Source organism: Tribolium madens, unplaced genomic scaffold, assembly GCF_015345945.1.
Source record: "Tribolium madens isolate multiple individuals breed KSU strain unplaced genomic scaffold, Tmad_KSU_1.1 Scaffold_97;HRSCAF=244;Tcas5.2_LG3a, whole genome shotgun sequence".
Lineage (NCBI taxonomy): Eukaryota > Metazoa > Arthropoda > Insecta > Coleoptera > Tenebrionidae > Tribolium > Tribolium madens.
In genome coordinates this window covers 14,019,538-14,040,793 of record NW_025401069.1, presented here as the reverse complement: position 1 = coordinate 14,040,793, position 21,256 = coordinate 14,019,538, and the positions used below count along the sequence as shown (strand labels likewise).

At 30.3% G+C, this 21,256-nt stretch overlaps 1 protein-coding gene across 6 annotated transcripts in view; it reads left to right on the top strand.

Annotated features, from left to right (window-relative positions):
• LOC123015051 (serine/threonine-protein phosphatase 2B catalytic subunit 2) overlaps positions 1-21,211 on the top strand; it is an 82,410-nt gene extending 61,199 nt beyond the window's left edge. Inside the window, exons 6-14 of one of the 6 annotated variants that reach the window (XM_044414484.1) lie at positions 3,963-4,102; positions 4,153-4,230; positions 7,248-7,341; positions 7,760-7,967; positions 10,630-10,662; positions 16,303-16,378; positions 16,431-16,528; positions 16,579-16,780; positions 18,970-21,211. In XM_044414484.1, coding sequence (XP_044270419.1) covers positions 3,963-4,102; positions 4,153-4,230; positions 7,248-7,341; positions 7,760-7,967; positions 10,630-10,662; positions 16,303-16,378; positions 16,431-16,528; positions 16,579-16,742 — 891 coding nt within the window. In that variant the 3' untranslated portion in view covers positions 16,743-16,780; positions 18,970-21,211. Of the gene's footprint in view, positions 1-3,962; positions 4,103-4,152; positions 4,231-7,247; positions 7,342-7,759; positions 7,968-10,139; positions 10,143-10,629; positions 10,663-16,293; positions 16,379-16,430; positions 16,529-16,578; positions 16,781-18,969 lie in introns of all 6 variants that reach the window. The other 5 variants (XM_044414483.1, XM_044414486.1, XM_044414485.1 and 2 more) reach the window with 5 other exon arrangements.
• Positions 21,212-21,256: the final 45 nt, after the last annotated feature.

The following is a 21,256-nucleotide window of genomic DNA, read 5'->3' as shown; positions in this document are numbered from 1 at the left end:
TTATCATAATTTATTATTATTTAATTATTATGATTATTATTTTATCATTTAATATATAATAATTTTCCAAGTTCTTTTGCTAAAGGCTATTAAAAGAGGAAACAAGGAAGCTGTATCCTAAATTGTAAATCTGTTCAATGTTATTTCTGGCTTTTATTGGCAAAATTTTTGTACTTTTATTAAATAATTGTAAAAAAAACATATACAGGATCATCAGTATCATTAAATAGACATAAAAAATGTCAAATGTGAAAAAATAAATGTCAAAATTTTTTGACAGATATAATTTTTTTAAACATTTTTTCCATGTTCCTGGTATCTTATTTTACTTAAAATTTTTCTCTGGGGCGCGAGTTCTGGCGCACCCTATAATATTTTTTCAATTATACCATTTAAAGGTCACTAATGGACTTTTTCAATTCGTTAGGACACCCTGTTTGTTTTTTTTTTATAATTATTTAGTAAAGGTACAAAAATTTAGCCAATAAAAGCCACAATTTAGGATACAGCTTCTTTGTTTTCTTTTCTAACAACCTTTAGCAAAAAAAACTTGGAAAATTATTTTTCCAACAGTACAAAATTTAAACTCTTGTAACTTCAAATTGGTATTTTTCTCTGGCGCACCCTGTATTATGATGTTTAATTAGCGATTTTGATAAAACTTGAGTGTGGGGTTGTTCCAACATTAATATTTAACATGAGTCTCGAAGGACTCTGTTTAGGAGGAGAAGGAACTCTGTCGCTCTTGATGGAGTTGAATTATTCATATGGACTACATTCTACACCCTCCTGACGTAAATTTTAAATATTCCAACAAGACTACTAGAAATTATTTATTTCGTTTTGATATTTTGCTAGATGGATGTTTTAGCACCAAATACGAGGAAATAATTTCATTAAAAGCACTTTAACATAATACAGGGTAATTCTAAAAGTTGTACAGTTGTACAAAATATGTATTGTTTTAACTTYTTATCACACYACTTTACACAATTTCTTCCYTGAAATTAAAATATGAAAACWATTACAGTTAATAATYATAAGTTGAAAAACAGGTTTTCGGAYTAYATAATAATTATTCTGCGTCKTGGTTTGTTGCTTTTTCGTAAGATTGAATTGTTTTTGTTGTATTTTTGCTTTTCTTACACAAAATATGTACTTAATAGTTAGTTTGTGACAGTCACTGTGGTAAATTTAGTAAAGTCAATTATACAAGGTGTTAAAAAAAGATTGTAAAATATTTAAGGTAGTAACAGTATAGACCAAAACAACAAGWTTCTTTTCAAAATATATTACACAAAAACTAAGATTCCTCGAAAAATTACATTTTCACAACCTTAAAGTACTTCAGACAGATAAAGGTAAAAAAATGAAGAAAAATGTCTATTTAGAMTTATATAAATGTGATTATTGGGTGATTGCTTGTGCACCTAAAGTTTGTGTAAAGGTTTAGTCTACAATCATTTTGTGAAATTAAATTAAAAACAATTTTTGTGGATTTAGTAAAAAGACTAGCCATAATATTATCATTATATCACGTTTCTATTTTTTGAATAAACAGCTCCCTCATCGTATTATTTTTCAATTTGTTTTGTGTTGTTACAATTTACAAATAGAAAAAGTTTATTTAAAAAACAAACCCTCACCAATCAGCCACTGAAACTTTCCTCGTGAATTACGAAAGTTTGGTTTGCTTTCCACATCACACAGCCCTAATTACGGTCAGGTTAAAGGACTGTACTTTGATCAAAGGTTAATTGACAAGCTGATAGCCGGTAATTAGCGAACTGTCTTTCAAACACCTCCACAAAAAGATCATCTCAAAATTTAATATCGATATGTAATTAAATCGGCCATATGGACCCTCAGCAATAAAACCAGAATTATCGCAACACCTAATCTCCTTAATCCGTTATTTTCATTAAAATTCGGGATATTTGCCTAATGGCCGATCCATATTATTTATTATAACAATAAAATAATCGAAGAGAAAGTTGCAACAAATCTGTTCCTCCCTTATTTGGCATCACAGCTAAAAATTGACCCCAAAAATGACAAACCTAACCTCATTTCCATTTCATTGATTGTGTAAACCGCGCTTTAAACGTGAAAGAGGCTTTACATATTAAATTTGTCACTAAAAAACTGAGGTTATGATAGTTAAAATTCTAGAGTTTTTTTCCACAAAAAGTTTAACACCCTGTTTTGAAGGTGTAGTTTTAACACCAAAAACATAAACTTTTGTTTAACCTATAAAACAGGAACAACAACAAAAAAATTGATATGTTTTCGAACATAGTCTAAATCTGAAGTCTTAAAGAGAACTATTTTTAATTATAATTTGAAAAAAACTGGGGATAACGAACAAACACCGAAAACAGTGTTGCCAATAGATTTTTAGACAATTTTGCAATGTTACAACATAATTTTCGCCTTTTTCTAGTGTTTTTGTTCATTTGTCATTCAAACACGCTAAAAATAAGCCCAAAAATCACTCAACTAGACCAAAAATGGTGTTCTTGTAGCGTTTTCCGAACGTTTAATTCAGATTTCTGGCTAAAAACTCAGTTGTTTTGCAATATTTGTTTAAACCGGAGTGAAACATCACCAATTGTCCCCGAAAATGAACCATTTTTGCCTTTTAGCAATATTTTTGTATGTTTTTCGGTTTAAAAACGCACTTTTTGTAAAGTTTTCTAAAAAATAAACTTGAGAATCACCAAATTTAGTCAAAAATGGTGTTATTGTTCTCATTTTCGAGCATTTAAATACGTTTTAGAGCTAAAAACTTAGCTTTTTCGCGATAGTTTTCTAAATCGGACCGAAAAAAACACTAAATTAGGTGAAAACCGACACTATTTTTAGAGCGTTTTTTTTTAGTCTTCTGACCACGCAATTATTTCGAGAAATTTCCTTGAAAAATGACCAAAATTTAGATAATTTTTAAATTATATAAACTTATTTTTTGCGAGTGTTTTTGTTTGTTTATCATTCAGAAATGCAATTTTTCGTTAAAAATAAGCTGAATAATGACCAAACCAGACCAAAAATGGTGTTCTTGTAGCGTTTTCCGAACATTTAATTAAGATTTTAGCTCAAAAAAATCAGTTGTTTTGCAATATTTCTTTGAACCGGAGTGAAACATCACCAATTATCCCCGAAAATGAACCATTTTGCCTTTTAGCAATATTTTTGTATGTTTTTCGGTTTAAAAACGCACTTTTTGTAAAGTTTTCTAAAAAATAAACCTGAGAATCACCAAATTTAGTCGAAAATCTTGTTATTGTTTGTCTTTTCGAGCATTTAAATACGTTTTAGAGCTAAAAACTTCGCTTTTTCGCGATATTTTTCTAAATCGGACCGAAAAAACAGTAAATTAGGTCAAAACCGACATTATTTTTAGAGCCTTTTTTTAGTTAGAAACTCAATTATTTCGGGAAATTTCCTTGAAAAATCACCTAAATTTAGATAATTTTTAAATTTTTATAGAAAAATTGCTAGTGCTTTATTTCGTATTTTTAAATTGTTAAAATATACAGTATCTTAGTTTTCTGCTCAAAGTGGCTTTGAAATTAAGTTGGCAACATTGAATAATAATGCAAAAAAAATGAATACGAGATTTGTTATTTTTTATACACCGTGACGCTAAATAACAAATAAGTCTATTGGCAACACTGTATTATCAATGGCATTAGATTGATTCAAATGACGGTTATGCCGCAAATAAATGACATTTCACTACAAAATTGTGACATTTAAATTTGATAGACAATGTTGCCAACTTAAAACAGTGAAAAAACGAATACATATGTCATACATGTCAGTTCAACAAACTGTGTAGGTACGTAACCAAAGAAAACCAAAAACCCCATCTGCTATTATACGCAGGGCTACAAACTTAAATATGAAATCTATTATAATACACTATTTTCTGCTTAATTAAGCTCGTGTTGTCTTTGCAGTTAGACAGATTTAAGGAACCGCCCGCTTTCGGCCCCATGTGTGACCTCTTGTGGTCCGATCCTTTAGAAGACTTCGGTAACGAAAACAACGCAGAACACTTCTCTCATAATTCCGTGAGGGGTTGCTCATATTTCTACAGGTTGGTACTCCTGTCATATGTCAAATCATTTTATTAATCAATTGTTTCAGCTACGCTGCCTGCTGCGACTTCCTACAAAATAATAATCTTCTATCAATAATTAGAGCACACGAGGCACAAGATGCGGGGTGAGTTGGGGTTTTTTCACTTTTAACAGTTTACTATCCTGCGAATTGTTAATTGTCCACTTGATTTAAAATAATTTGAAGAAATTTTCATTAATTAAAGCGGAATATAATGAAAAGTCGATACGGTATCAAAATCATGTATATACACAATGTGCTATTAATAATAAAGATGACAGCAATAATATTTCATCGAGTTTATGACAGGATCATTCAATTTCGGTGTTATTAATCGATTTGGGGCTTAAAAAGTTTTTTGTCTCCCACTGTAGTTGTGGAATTTTAAATGAAACAGTTCCTCGAATAAAAAATCCAAAAAGTGAGAAAAAAGTAGACAAGTGTTACATTTCCTCACAATTCAATCACAAAAGTTGCGAAGAACTTGTTGAAGACTTTAAAACAACTAATTACTCCCGAGTTTTGTTGACTTTTTGCCACCGATTTTTTTGCTTTTGTGTTCATTGTATAACTATATCTGAGATTAATTTTAATCTTGAATACCAAATCTCGACACTAAACATGCAACTTGATACTCACCCTTTTAAGCTCCCCTATATAATTAGCATATTATCGCACCAATTTTTAAACTCGCTTCTAGGCTTATACATATTTTATGAAACGTGATGTTTTATCGAAATTTTGCGCGCTTACAACCCGAAACTAAATAATAAAGTGTTGGGAATAAAATTTAGGGAATTTAACGTCCGTGATTGGTATGGTAGCAATTTTTCGGACTTTGGAACATTTGCTCTTTTGTACTAAAATGTCACAGCAGTAATCACTCAAAAAGCATTTTAAATAAAATTATGATAAAATTATAACGGTCAAGGTCACACTTTAAATTCAAGTAATTTCATTAACTTGTGTTAAATTCGTTGAAAATTGTCCAAATAAATAATATGGTAATAGGCAACCAGTTATACACGTGCCAAGTAAGACGTAAAGTTGTAAAAACCTAGTAATTTACACAAAAACAACATCAGTTTAATGTGTTATCAAATCAGTTGAAAATATTAATTAAAATTTAAAAAGTGTGTTTTTAAAAAAATTAAAAGGTATTGTTGATTTACCCTTGATTGTCTTCTCCATTGGCACTCGCACTACTTCATGTCTATTAGGCACTCGAAAAATCACAACATGCACTCACTGGTAACTGGAGTTTCTGAAACAAAAAAATTAATGATTTATTCTGAGAAAAAAATTAAATTCGTACAATATTTAGTCTTGTTCTTGCTGATGTTTCTCTAATAGCATGAACAAAAAGTGTTAAAATTTGCACTGGTCTACAAAACCTTATATAGCATTTTTTTCTAGTACCCATTGTAGCAAGTCGCCTCTGCTTCTTAAACGGACCTACTGAAAATAAAGAAACACAAAATCAGTACAATGTGTTTTTAAATTAGTTAAAAATATTAAATACAATTTAATAAGTATAATTTATTTAATAATTTAAAAGGTATTGTTGATTTACCCTTTAATCCGGATCCTTGTAGCACGATTCTCTTCTCCATTCCCCCCATTGGCATTCACTAATCACACGAAATTTTAAAAATCGCGAACTACTGAATGTCTATTAGCACTCGAAAATACACAACACGCACTAGCTGGTCATTGGAGTTTCTAAAAACGAAAAATTAACCACCTATTCTGAAAAAAAATAAATTCATACCTACAATGCGTAGTATGTTATTATTCCTGCTTATGTTTCTTGAATAGACAAAAAAGTTTTCATTAAAATTAATATTGGAGTAAATAGAATTTGAGTAATAATAGATTATACATTTTATCTAAAACATAATTTATTTCTATTTATAATTTAATAAATACTTACTGTTGCACTTAAAAATCACAAATTCACACATTTCACTTTGCAATAAACAAAAAAATAAAATGCACTAACCTTTATGGCATCTTCTTCTGCTACCCATTGTAGCAATTCGCCTCCGCTTCTTACACGGACCTACTGAAAATAAAGAAACACCAAATTAGTTCAGTGTGTCATTAAATTAGTTGAAAATATTAAATAAAAACCAAAAAGTCGAAGATTTTAAAAAAATTGAACGTTATTGTTGACTTACCCTTTAATCCGGACCCTTGTGGCACGATTCTTTTCTCCATTCCCCCCATTGGCACTCACTAATCACTCGAAATATTAAAAATCACGCACTACTAAATGTCTATTAGGCACTCGAAAATACTCAACACACACCCCACATTTCTACACAATTTTGCACTAAACCACCAAATAAGTAATAATTTTATTGTGACAATTTACAATTCAAGTAACTTGTACGGGAGCTTGGTTAAGACTGACTTATTGTTGTAATAATTCCCTCAAAAACGACAGGAAAACCCATTTCGTAACAATTTCGTTACCATTTTTTTGTGTACGATTAAACAACCTGATATGACGTCAAGATGCTAGCATCTAATTGGCTACGAGGTAGCGTCTTGATACGTCCAAACTTTCACCGAAATTTACACAAAAACCTTTCTTTCTGGGGGATTTAACGTCAATTGATTGGTATGCTAGGAATTTCTCTCCTGGACAGTAAAATATGTTGGTAACGCGACAACTTTTCGGACTTTGGAACATTCGATGTTTTGTACTAAAATGTCAACTTTATTCATTAATCTAATAATAATTCAACTAGGGGAAGTACAGAGAGAGGAATAAAACAGTAGAATATTAAAATCGTTGCAAATTGTCCAAATATTAGTTACTAAAAGGTGGAAATTTTGAAAATTTGATGGCAAAACTACAAAGGCATGAAATGAATGTGTTTACGAGGGCGTTTGCCATTAAATCCCCGTTTTATTGTTAATAGTTGTCGTTATTAAAGCCGTAAAAATCGGCTCGGTTTTACGTCTTAATATTATTTAAATTGTGCCAAGCTTTTCATAAAAATGATTATTGCTTCCGGAAAATGATTGAAACACAATTTATAGATTAGAAGACTAATTGGATGATGTGGCTTCTTCTCCTCGACCTCAAAACTAACAAATTTACTTGGTTTCAGATATCGAATGTATAGGAAAAGTCAAACAACAGGCTTCCCTTCCCTTATCACAATTTTCTCAGCACCCAATTACCTGGACGTCTACAATAATAAGGTAAACGAATTATTTTTCTTCAATTAGTTGTGACAGCCAGTGTTGCCATGCTAATCTGGTGAATTTTATTTTCTTGAGCTGGTAACAAATGCATTTTTGCGATTCAATTAGTAAATGGACTCTTCTTCAATTTGTGAAAATCGGTCCAATTATTTCCCCAAATGAGCTCCTAATTGGATCGGTAGTGCAGAAAATGCGCCCAAGTCCGGTCGTAAATTACAAATTAATTAGAAACACAAACCAGATAGACAGTGGTAGCCAACATTAAAAAATAAAAGCTTTCTCAACAAGAGATTTAGGGATATTTGTTACTACATTGTCAAAAATTTTGACAGTTTGACAACAATGACAGAATACGTCAACTGTCAACAACATGAAAAGCTTAATTTCCCTAATTCGCTTTGATTTGTTTTCGCAGGCAGCCGTACTAAAGTATGAAAATAACGTAATGAACATTCGCCAATTTAATTGTTCGGCGCACCCTTATTGGTTACCAAACTTTATGGATGTGTTCACGTGGTCGCTTCCTTTCGTCGGCGAAAAAGTGACGGAAATGCTCGTCAACGTGCTCAACATCTGTTCGGACGACGAACTCGTCTCAGACGGTGATGATGCGCTTGAAGAAGGTAGGCTTTATCATGATTCCACCCACCATTTTAACACCTGGGACTTTCAAATTAAGTTGGCAATGGTGACGTTTAAGTTTGACATTGACAGTCAAGCTGACCAACTTAATTTCAAAGTGGGCCAAATTTCGGTTTTTTGGGGCATAAACTATTAAAGTTTTTCGAGCGGAGACAACAAAGGAATGCTTGGCCTCAACTCTAATGTCGAAACGAATTTTGAGTTTTATGTGAAACTCTAAAATCAGTAATTTTGGTCAATTTAGATGAATGTCACTAGCTAGTGATTTTCAGACCGTTATGTTCCTGTCATTTGACATTTTTTAATTTGAATGTTGAATACTTTATTTAGTTCAAAAAATATTTTAATAAGTTTCCACTTAAAGCGATTTAACACACAGACTTGACAGATTTGTTACCAAATCAGTCCTTTAGTAACTTTTTCGACCTTGAGCGGGAAAATACAACATTATAGATTATTACTAAAAAAATAGGTTATGAACAGTTTCAAACTGCACTTTTTTTTAATGAAAAACTTTAAATATTCTTAAATGCATTTTTAATCTTGTTTATAATGTGATTGTGTTTTTTTTTACCTCAAGTTGGTATCAAATCTAAAATGTTAGTTTGATAACTTTAACTTTCCAATTCAAACGTCAAACTCTTATAGGCAATTGTCATACATTTGCGACCGGCGTCTGCAGATTTAGCAAATTCGAAGGATTAGCAATAATTCAGTGTTGCCAATAGATTTTTTGTCACAAAGATTAATAGTCACCCGTTTTATTATTATAAGACCACCCATGTATAAAAAACAAACACAACAAAAGTGTAATATACGATTTTTTCTACTTTGCCTTCATTTTTTCAATAAAAAATGATAAAATTGTAAAATCTTGCTATTTAGGGAATTTTGTAGTCATAGTACGCCAGTTGGTATCTACCACTGACAATTTAAATGTCAAAAATTTAAAAGTCCATGTTGACTTGTCGCTGTTGAAATGCAAAACGACTGCAAAAATACAACAAAAACAAATGTAATATATGATTTTTCTACTTTGCCTTCATTTTTTCAATAAAAAATGATATATTTGAAAAATTTTGCTATTTAGGGAATTTTGTATTCATAACATGCCAGTTGGTACTGACAATTGAAATGTCAAAAAATGTACGTAAAATAGAAAGTTATCGTCAATTAATTTATTATAATTTCTTGAATTTTATTGTCGCTTATAAAAAGACTGCAAAAAACACAACAAAAATACGTAATATTCTCTTCATTTTTTCAATAAAAAAGTAGAACTGAAAAATCTTGCTATTTAGGGAATTTTGTGCCAGTTAGTACCTACCACTGACAATTCAAATGTCAAAAAATTAAAATAGTAAGTTAGTCAATTAATTTATTATAATTTGTTGAATTGTCGCTATTGAAATGCAAAACGACTGCAAAGAAACAGTGTTTTTTGTTCAGGTAGTAGAAAAAAAAAATAAAAAATGTGTGTTGAAAGTTTCCATTATAGTACCGGGTGACTGAAAATGATTGTGATTTTTTACCTCAATTTGGTGTCAAATCTAAAATTTTAGTTTGGCAACCTTGATTTTCAAATTCAAACGTCAAATTTTTATAGGCAATTGTCAGTCATTTGCGAAGGACAAATGCTGATTTAGCCGTCACCCTGAAACATCCTGAAGGATTAGAAAGATAAATAATAATTCAGTGTTTCCAATAGATTTTTTGTCACAAACATTAATAGTCTCCCGGTATATTATTACACAAGTTTTACAACAAAAACAGTAGAATATACGATTTTTCCTACTCTGACTTCACTTTTTCAATAAAAAATGATAGTCTTGCAATTTAGGGAATTTTGTATTCATAGCATGTCAGTTGGTACCTACCACTTGTCAAAAAATTTAATTTAAAGTCAATTAATTTATTATAATTTGTTGAAATGCAAAACCAGTGATTTTTGTTCAAGTGACAGAGAAAAGTTTTCATTATTTTCTTATTTTGACAAAAACAACGCCATTGAGGTCTCAAGCCGTCCTTTGTGTTGTAATAGATGTTTCACTGAAAAGTTAGTGATAAAACCAACACGCTTATTATTTTTCTTCAACCAAAAATAATGCAAAAAAATCCCTTTTGTTATTTTTCAATGCTACTTGGAATTACAGATGGTAAGGTTCAGTTTTTATTCCCAACAATTGCTTTTTAAACTTGTAGTACGTAATTAAAATTAGTCTGCCTGAATAGTTACGTGTTTTTTAGTTTTTTAGCTAAATTTTGATTACTTTGACGGTCGGCTAATTTTTTTATGATTCATTGGTGTAGTAACAACCCCACCAATGAGTTATTTATTGCCAATAAAGCAGCGAGTTTGATCAATTTGCAATGAAAAAGTTGTTCAAACGAAAAATATTGCCAAATATGTTGATGTTTTTGTTGTTTATGGCCCCAAGTAGCATCTTGTCCCATGAAAATTTCTAAAAGCACTGCATAATTCTCCGGCACTCTAAAATTTTTATTACTGATTCAAAAAAATTAAATTTTCACACTTAATTAAAGTGAATCCATGCACTCGTATTGCTTATATTTTTTCTTCTATTCTGACACTTCTATTTTTCACTATTTGTCTATATTCGCCTTGGAATCGCGCCCACACAGCGAAACAGGCAAAAATTGTTATTAAAAAACCTGGTAAGTTATCACAGAACAAGCAGCTTGAACAGAGGAGTTAAAATAACACTGCATTAACGATCATTTTGAACAAAATTCAACGCGACGGTTGTTATTCTTTGTGGAACAATTCTTATTGACGTGGACGGGGGGACTTGATGCCGGATTTTAGGAGGTTGTGCATTGGTTTTTTTGGTTTTTGAGCTGTGTGAATAGGCATTGTTCCCAAAAATTCACTTTTCTTATTTTCGATTTTTACACTAACCACCCTGACCACGTTTCTCATACTGTTCTTATTTCGTTTGACGAGTTTCTTCATCCCATTGCTAGACTAGTTTATTTGTTACAAGGTGACCCAAAAATAAACCGTCATGCGTTAAAATGTCATTCTGAGAAAAAAAAAATTTTTTTTGTCAAAATGGTTGGCGTTTGGCGGTTTAATTACTTTTGGGACACCCCCTGTATAGGCTGTCCCGGCCAAACCCCACAGGAAGTTGTGAGTTCTGACAATTATATCTAAAAATTGTGGTGCAAATAAGCCTGTTAAATTTTATGGAGGAATTTTATTATCACCCTGTATATTCGTAACGAAGCCTTATAAGACTATGGTTTATTTGACAAATTAGTGTTATTTTTTTATGTAGAATATGTGGTTGCAATTTTGCGCAATATTAAGAAAACAGCCTGTATATTATTTTTATTTACACAGGGTGAAAAATGATTTTTTTATCTGTCCCACTCGGTTTTCTTAGCAACCAATGAGAGGCGGTCAGATTTAAACTGGAAAGTTAAAAAAAAAATGATTTTTACATTCTGATAGTTTTATAAAAGAAGTAAAATGTTTTGGAAGATTTAATTATAAATTTGGGGAAAAGCGACTTGAGAATAAGTTTTTGTTTTTGAGTTTTTTCCAAAATGATAACTTTTATGATTTTTTTTTGACAAAATGTAGACAATTGTAATTTTTACATCGCAGATTTTGTAAACAAAAGGTTTTATTACATCCGGTTATACCGGAAGTGAGTCTCAATTTTGTTAATTTAAATACAGGGTGTCAGAACTCGCGCCCCCGAGGAAAATTTCAAGTAAGGTGAAATACCAGAAACATGAAAAAAATTCTGTCAAAAAATTTTGACATTTGACATTTTTTATGTCTACAATTTAATAATCTTGTACGTATATATGTTTTTTTATAATTATTTAGTAAAGATACAAAAACCATTTTTCCAACCGAAATGAATAGTGCAAAATTTAAACTATTATAACTTCGAAATTTTGATAGATAGATTTTTTTTACATTTTTTCCATGTTCCTGGTATCTTACCTATCATAGCATTTTTCTCTAGGGCGCGAGTTCCGGCGCACCCTGTATTTAGACTTTTTTGAATTTTTTTGGATGTGCACCTTCCTCTTCAAAAATCGATAACTCTGTCATTTTTAATTATTTTGAAATCGCATTTGGGCTAATAAAAGAAGAAGGTTAGATCCCTCTTTTGGTGTATTCATAATTGAAAAAATAATTAACAAACCACAACAATTTAAGCTTAAGTTTAGGACATTTCAAATACACATAACTCAATTGGAGAGAATTTAATTCTGCATCGATCGAAGTTTTCAAGTTATTTTGACTTTTTTTGCATTTCGAGAAATTCTTTGCTATCATAGTTACTAAAACTTTAAAACTACCAAACATAGATATAGGAAATAATACAGATCAAACTATAATAAATTCTCCTCCATTTAGTAAAAAATAGAGCGTTTCATTTAGAAAAATTGAGTTATGAGTATTTCCCCAAACCTAACCTTAAATTTTGGGTTTTGTTAACAATTTTTTCAATTATGAATCCACTACAAGAAACATCGAACCCTTCTTTTGTAAATTCCCAAATAGGATTTCACAATAATTAAAAATGGCAAAATTATCGATTTTTAAAGAGGAAGGTGCAAATCCAAACTATTCAAAAACCTCAAAAACGACTTTACTCTCAAAATCACCTAAATAATCCAAAAATGCAATAATAAAACACAAAATAACAAAGTTGATACAAATTTTTAGATAAAATCATTGTGACAACTCCCAATACTTCAATGTGGGGTTTATTTGGAACAGCCTGTATTTCTTCAAGTTTCCGTGTGTAGATGTAGCAAGCATGTTGCATAATTTTGATCAATTTATATGTAACTTGTTATATATTTGGCATTATTAATACTTAAAAAAAAATAAGAAAAGAATTTTTCTCATTACGATTCTAGTGCAGTACTGTCGTATTTTTTAATCTCCTTTTTTACGATTTTTCTCGCTTTAGTGTTTTTGCTTTAAACTTTGAGTTTGAGCTTTTGACTAAAGATTTTTTTATCAAAAATCCATGACAATTCTTCACGTGGATCCAGAATTTGATAAATAAATATTTGCAAAATTCTCGTTTTATTTAACGTTTTTGACGCTATATTTTCTACATGCACCGTTTGTTTTGTTTTTTTCTATAATTCTACGCTACACTTTGCGCCACTGCCCATTTGCTGTGCTGTCGATTCCTTCAACTGTTGCGGTGCCGATCAACAACACATCTTTTGGTAAGTTTCAGTCGCTGTGAGTGTTTCAAAACAAAAAAAAAAAATTCTCTTTACCAAAACATTTCATTCGTAGACTAGTCTGTGGCACTAATTCGTGTCCAATTGAGTAATTCCATGCCAAAATTATCACTTTTAAAACGCATGGTTTCTGATTTTTGTATGTTATAGAACGTGTAAAAATAAGCGACACGTATTTCACCGTTTTTTATTTTTTCAATGTATGTTGTACAAAATTAAGTACCTCGTAGCAAAAAGAATTTTTATCTAACGAACAAATCAACATATGGAAACGACTTTTTTTAAATAATAGATATAAGTGGGTACACTACGAACGTGATAATACATGTATTATAAAAATTTGTTATTAACAAATAATTAATATATTGTTTAAACAAATAAACAATTTCGCAGGTTTTTAAAATTCTCAAAAAAATGATGTAAAAACTCATATTTTTACTATGTCTTTACATAAGTTTCAAGACGGATGTTTTAAATATCTGAAAAAAAATTTTTTTGAAAGCCCTGCATAGTACATAATCCCCTAATTAGATCACCTGAAAGTAGCTTTTCCTTGGAAATTACATAGAAAAATTACCAATGACCGTCACTAATATACTGTTCTAAAGAAAACACATAATTTCCAATAACTTTATTAACATTTATTTTTCAAAAAATCTCGATAATAAAAAACAAATTCTTCGTTTGAGGTAGAGTACTTTCTATATTTTATTTTCTGATATTGATATGTAGATTTTGCGTACCTTTTATGGGCTTCGCTCGACTAAAACGATCATTTCAAAAAAAAATGAATATTAATTAATTGTTTATAACGAGATAAACATAGTAACAATTTTTTTTAAATGGGAACCTACCACAATTTTTTTAGACAACGGGCTTGTTACAAGAATTGTTGCTGTGATTTTTTTTTTTTTGTAAACCTCACACTTTTTGTTATATTATTATTCTACGAGTTTGAGTGTAAATAGGACGTATTATTTCACTGAGTGTGAAATAAAGCGTCCGATTTACACTCAAACGAGTTGAATACAACATTTTATTCTTCGAATTAGACTCAACAAGGCTTAAACTTGCTTTAAATCTTTCAAAAAAAAATAATCTGATGTTTCGTATTGAGAAATGTCGAACAGTTGTCAAAACTTCCTTACACGGGAGAAAATCCGTAAATTTTAACAGTGTCGAAGAATAAAAGATTTTTTGTTTTAAATAATTGTTTAAACTTTTGAGATTACCATACTAATAATTTTTTTCTTAAATAACAAATGGTTTTTTATTTATTGTTTTACCAAGATATGGTTATGCATTTTATAATAATAGCAATAACTTTGTTAATATCAGTGACACTACAAGGTGTTTGGTATTCGTCAAAAGATACAAAGTACACATAAAAAAAAATAACATTTTACATGTAGTGACAAGTAATTACATAACAATATTTTTTAAATAACCAGAAATAACTATAAATGTACAAAAATATTTATTGAAAATATTACAATTTATGTTGAAAAAATAATAAACTCAAAAAAAGTTTTGACAACAGATGAAGTTTATAATTTTTTTAACATTTTTAATAAATATTTTTGTCCATTTATAAAATGCATAAACATATCTTTGTAAAACAATAAATAAAAAAGCNCGTTTTTATTTAACAAAAAAATTATTAGTATGGTAATTTCAAAAGTTTAAACAATTAATTAAAATAAAAAAATATTTTGCCATCGGTCCTTTACAACCTTTAAACATTTATTAATTTATTTCCAAAAAAAAAAAAAGTGTTAGGTTTACAATCAAAAATTTGTACAGCAACAATTCTTGTTGCATTTCAAAAAAAATTGGTCCTATGTTTATCTCATCTCGTAAGTATCAATATATATTTTTTATGAATAGCATTTTTATAGCCATTGCACGCCTATAAATTTATTTGCCAAAAAAATTGATAGTTTCACCGGATTAAAATCGTTCCAAACTTTTGGACCATCCTGTATAATCTAATCAATAAGTTGAAAGACATTGCAGGTTTTTAAATGATCGTTTTAGTCGAGCGAAAATAAAATAAAATATAGAGAGTACTCTTCCCCAACCGAAGAATTAGTTTTTTATTATTGAGATTTAAAAAGTAAATGTTAATAAGTTATTGAAAATTATGTGTTTTCTTTAGATCAGTTTATTTGTGACGGTAATTGGTTTTTACATATTTTTTTATGAGTTTTTACATAAATTTTTTATATTGTTTAAACAACATATTTTTAAATTATTTGTTAATAACAAATTTTTAGAATACATACAGGGTGCGCCAGAACTCGCGCCCCAGAGAAAAATGCCGTTTAAGGTAAGATTCCAGGTACATAGAAAAAATGTTAAAAAAAATTATCTATAAAAATTTCGGAGTTATGAGGGTTTAGAGTTTACACTTTGACTCTATTTATTTCTGTTGGAAAAATAATTTTCCAAGTTGTTTTGCTATATGCTATTAAAAAAGAAAACAAGGAAGCTGTATCCTAAATTGTAACTCTGTTCAATGTTATTTGTGGCTTTTAATGTCAAAATTTTTGTCCCTTTACTAAATAATTGTAGAAAAACATATACAAGATCATCAGTATCATTAAATAGATGTACAAAAATGTCAAATGTCAAAAAATAAATGTCAAAATTTTTTGACAGATATACAATTTTTTAAACATTTTTTTCATGTTCCTGGTATCTTACCTTACTTGAAAATTTTCTCTGGGACGCGAGTTCTGGCGCACCCTGTATGTTATCAGGTCTGTAGTGTACCTACTTATATCTATTATTATTAAAAAAAGTCGTTTCAATATGTTGATTTGTTCTTTTGATAAAAATTCTTTTTGCTACGAGGTACTAATTTTGTACATCCCTATTTTTTCAACATACATTGAAAAAATAAAAAACGGTGAAATACGTGTCACTTATTTTGACACATTCTATAACATATCTCAAATTTACGAAACTCAGAAACAATGAGTTTTAAAAGTGATCGTTTTGGCATGGAATAACTCAATTCGGTTATAACTCAACCGCTAAATTCGGTTCGGTTTTTAGGTACAGCAGCAAACCTGAGGAAAGAAGTGATACGTAACAAAATCCGGGCGATTGGTAAAATGGCTCGAGTATTCTCTGTTCTAAGGTAAAAAAGCCACTTTTCGTCCCTCCTCTTTTCTGATTTAATTCAATTCTAGGGAGGAAAGTGAATCAGTGTTGCAACTTAAGGGGCTCACGCCCACGGGTGCGCTACCTCTCGGCGCATTGTCAGGCGGAAAGACGAGTCTCAAAAATGGTATTGGTGATTGATTTTTGGGGGTTTTGTTGTAATTTTTGCGGTTTTAGCATTGCAAGGATTCTCTCCAAATCATAAAATAACGAGTTTTGCGGAAGCTAAAGGTTTAGATGCGATCAATGAACGGATGCCCCCGAGGAAAGATGCGCCCCCGTCGCCGGCTGAGGAAACGCCACAGGACCACAATCACACCCAAACTAATGCACACTCGTGAGCAACACTTAAATAGGACATCACATTGGCCGGATGCAGGTTTGTAATGGTTCAGTGTTGCCAACAAAAAAATAAATCACCAAATCCGAGGTGAAAAAGTTGGTTTTCTTGGTACAGACAATTATTGTTTAAAAAAATTAATAAAAACTTAATAAGATTAAAAAAAAAACATCCAATTTACTGTTGGTCATTTATTTACTTTGTTTATTTTTAATAAAGTTATTGTTAACACAAAAAGTTATTGTTGACACCATGCAACTAGATTTGATTAACTTTTATATTTTTTTTTCAACTGATATTTTTTTTAAACAAAATTTTTAGTAAAAATAGAACATACTGCACATGTCTGTATCAACAATATTAATATCTTCCAAAATATGAAAAAAAAAATTGGGTCTATTTAAAATTAGAAAGTTGAATATAGCGCAAAATATACAATTACATTTAAAAAAATTCTAAAATTGTTAGCTTATACTATATTAAAAGCCATTTGAATTAGTTTTTTAATTTTTGAAATCAGGCCATAAATAAAACTTCTACAGCGCTTGCCGTTTTTTTAGGATTACCCTATATAACAATTTAGTTATGACGAAATCTCTAAACCGAGTTTTCAGCTTAAATTTAAACTAGTGAAAACGCAAAAATGACAATTTTCGTGTTTTTTCGACTTGTTTTTAACAAATTTTGCGAAATAATTGCGTTTCTACCTGAAAAACGTGCTAAGACGCTCGAGAAATGCAAAAATAATATAATTTTCGACTTAATTTGTTGAATTTCTGGTTTGTTTTAGCGAAATCTTGCTAAAAACTTGAGATTTTAGTACAAAAACGTGTTAAAAGCATTTTCGACCATATTTTGTGGTTTCCCGGCTTATTTTTGTCTCGATTTTGCTCAAAAACAAATTATATCAAGTGAAACAAACAAAATAACGTCAAAATCAATTTTTATTGTGATTTTTTGACCAAGATTTTGCAAAATAAATGAGGCTTTGGTACAATTTTTTCGTTAAATTTGGTATACTTTGGTTTAATTTTGTAATTTCTTCCCCTGTCTAAACGAAATTTTTCCATTTTTTTTGTTTTCAACTCAAAAACTTGATTAAACACTCGAAAAAAAGGCAAAAATAATGATGTTTTTGACCTATTTTGTTAAATTTTTGGCTTGTTGTTAACAAAATGTTGCAAAAAAAGAGTCATTTTCGACCTTGTTTGGTAAAATCTCGTAAAAACAAATAAATAAAACAATTTTTAATCAGTTTGGTGGTTTTTCATTTTTTTATTTAAGATATTTGTCGAAAAAACCCAGTCAGTCTAAAATTTAGGTAAAAATATAATCTTTTTTATAATAATTTAGTGTCGAAAAAACGGATTTTTCAGCTCAAAAATTTGCTTAAACTCTCGAAAAAGCAAAAATGGCATCATTTTCGTCCAAATTCTGTAATTTTTCGGCTTGTTTTTAACAAAATTTTGAAAAATAATCTCGTTTTTAGCTGAAGAGTGTTAAAACCCTCGAAGAATTCAAAAATAATATAGTTTTAATTAATTTGTTGAATTTTTAGTTTTAGACAAAACTCGCGAAAACTTGAGATTATAGTACAAAAACGTGTTGTAAAAGTATTTTCGACTAAATTTTCTCGGCTTATTTTTGTCTTAATTTTACTCAAAACCGAGTGAAATTGAGTGAAACAAACAAAATAACATCAATATCAACTGTTTTTTGTGATTTTTAAGCATGTGTGGACACGAATGAACCTCTGTTCCAAAAACTAAGTAAATCGAGCGAAACAAACTAAAAAATAATATCAATTTCGATTTAATTTTGTGATTTCGCATTTTTGGTGTTTTTTTTTTTTTTTCAAAAACGTGCGTAAACACTCGAAAAGCGCAAAACTTTTTGGCCTATTTTGTTGACTTTTTGGCTTGTTTTTAATGGAATTTTACAAAATATTGTGTCTCTAGCTGAAAAAACATTCGAAAAAGGCAAATGTAAATTGTCATTTTTGACCATCCAGTAATTTATACAGGGTGTTAAAAAAAGATTGTAAAATATTTAAGGAGATAACAACATGGACCAAAATAAACAAGTTTTTGGAATCTTTTCTGGAAGCTTCTTCAAATAGATGTTTGAAAAAACGAATAATTTTCTATATCTCCGAATATTAAATATTTTACAAACTTTTTTAAACCCCCTGTATTTGTGCAAACTTTGAAACGCGCTTGTTTTTCCAGGAATCTGCAAAGGCGCTCACCTCTATTACATGTTACATCTTTCTTAGATTCTAGCAACATTTTTTCATTGGGACGACAGGCTCGTTCACATCTTAATGAACAAGTAGCTGGTCTGCTTCCTCTCTTTCTCTCTCTCTCTGTCTTGTTATTTCCGCTATTCGTGCCTCGCTATCGCACACTGCTCTACCGCTACTTTTGCTTAAGGACAATCATTGTCCCGTATTATCATTCCATAATATCTACTGGGTTTTAATCGTTAGCCACACCAATCGGGTCCTCTTAGAGCCACTTGATGATTATTTCTTTCAATATTATTATAAATGTAAACGTGTCGTCTGAAATTTGTTGTAACCAGTAGTTAAGTAGTAATTAAATAAATAAATAAATAGTAATCACATTGAAATTGTATATCGGTCAGCAGTGTGAAATAGCGAGCTCGACTAGCTGGTCGCACGTGTTGAGTGATATAAGCGTGCCATACCCACCTGTCGCCACATCATCATCATCATCACTATGTGTTAATTTAAAAGATATTGATATAATATACAGGGCGATTTTCAAATACACAATCACAGTTGTATATTTGAAAATGGCCATTGTAACATTAACTTGATTGTGCGAAATAAGTACATTTTATCTCTCTATTAATATAGAAAGTGTTTGATTTTAATATTAACACAACCACATCTTTGCTACGAGCTGTACTTATTTTTGATTGTACAAATTGTGTTATACTATTAAATGGTTAATATTAACTTTCCTCTGTGTCTGAGCGAGACGAGAAAACTGTGTATATATATAATACGTGTACAAAATTTCAACCCAACCTTCACTGAAATTCATTATTGTTGTTGCGAATCTCCAGCACCGAGGACTGTTGTTGTTTTAGTAGAAAAAAATAAATAAAATAATCTCATCTTGCTCGGACATGGAGCGGTGTGAATGTCAAAATTCAGTTGTGTGCCAGCGTGTGTTAAGTTGTAATACCTATTAATCTTGAAATTCTGTAAATTTACTCTAATATATTATATACATAATATGGTATAGTTGATTATTAGGTATATCTCAACCAACAACTATCGGATAACTAATTAGAACGATATCAAAATTTAATATGGCGTCCCTTGACTTTTATACAAATGTGACAACACGGTTGCTTAATTACCAGTCATGACGTGGGTGGCTTCTTGAAACTATATTTAGCGTTGCTAATCACGTTAGCTAGTCATTTCATTCACTACCTCTCACCTGTACATAAATTGTGTTGTTTATTGTAAAAGTCTAAGAACAACAGCAATAAAATGACATTTTTCCAATGTGCGATTGTGATTAGTGGAGACCAAGCGCTAAATATACTTTTAATTGTAGATTGTAGGTCATGACCTTTCGTTTTTCGACTGATTTGATTACCGATATTTTGGTGGTTTTGGGCGAGATTTCGACAACACTGGAATAAAGGCGGTGCCGAAATCGCGACCACTTTTATTATTATTGTAATGTTGAGCATCCTCCAAGGCTCGGTATAATTTGTGATAGCTATCCTGATTTTGAATAGCTTGGTCTCACGTGGGCACGTGCCCATCGTGATGCGCATTTTTTTGAAAATAAACTTTAAAATTGTATAAATATAAAACTATCTATATGCCTTCATACTTCCTAACTTATTATGATTATTGATTATATATAATAATGCACTGAAGTATTGGGATGTTAGACTTTTAATACTTTAGTACTATCACTGTGCCACTTTTAGTGGCCGTTTTAATATTAATCTCAGTACTGGAATTTGACATTTTGAGAGAAATGCCACCTTTTCATCAATACTCAACAATGACATTGTTTGTTTACTGATCTCATCATCGAGCATCGGCGTGACTGACATCAAAAGGGTGGTGTTTTGCGGGCAGGCAGTGTGCATGCATATTTCCAGTACGTCTAGAATTAGCTGAATGTTTTTAAATAATTGAATATACATACATTATATACATATTACAAATGCGTTGGTATAATTCATATCAATCGAAATGTGCAATTTAAGATGGACAAACTTCTAAAGTTCTGCATGTTACATTTGGCAGTTGTTTATCTGTGATCGCCTTGCGTTACTGACTTTTAAGTTGTGTTTTACTTCTGTCAAACATCTCGGTTCGTTTATTGTAATGTTACAATTATTCTACATTTCAATTGTAATGGATATTTTCATTTTGTGTTCTTATTAAATATACATCATTGAAAATCCTGACTTGGCCTTTCTCTCATTCACCGACTAAACAGGACAGGTATTTGA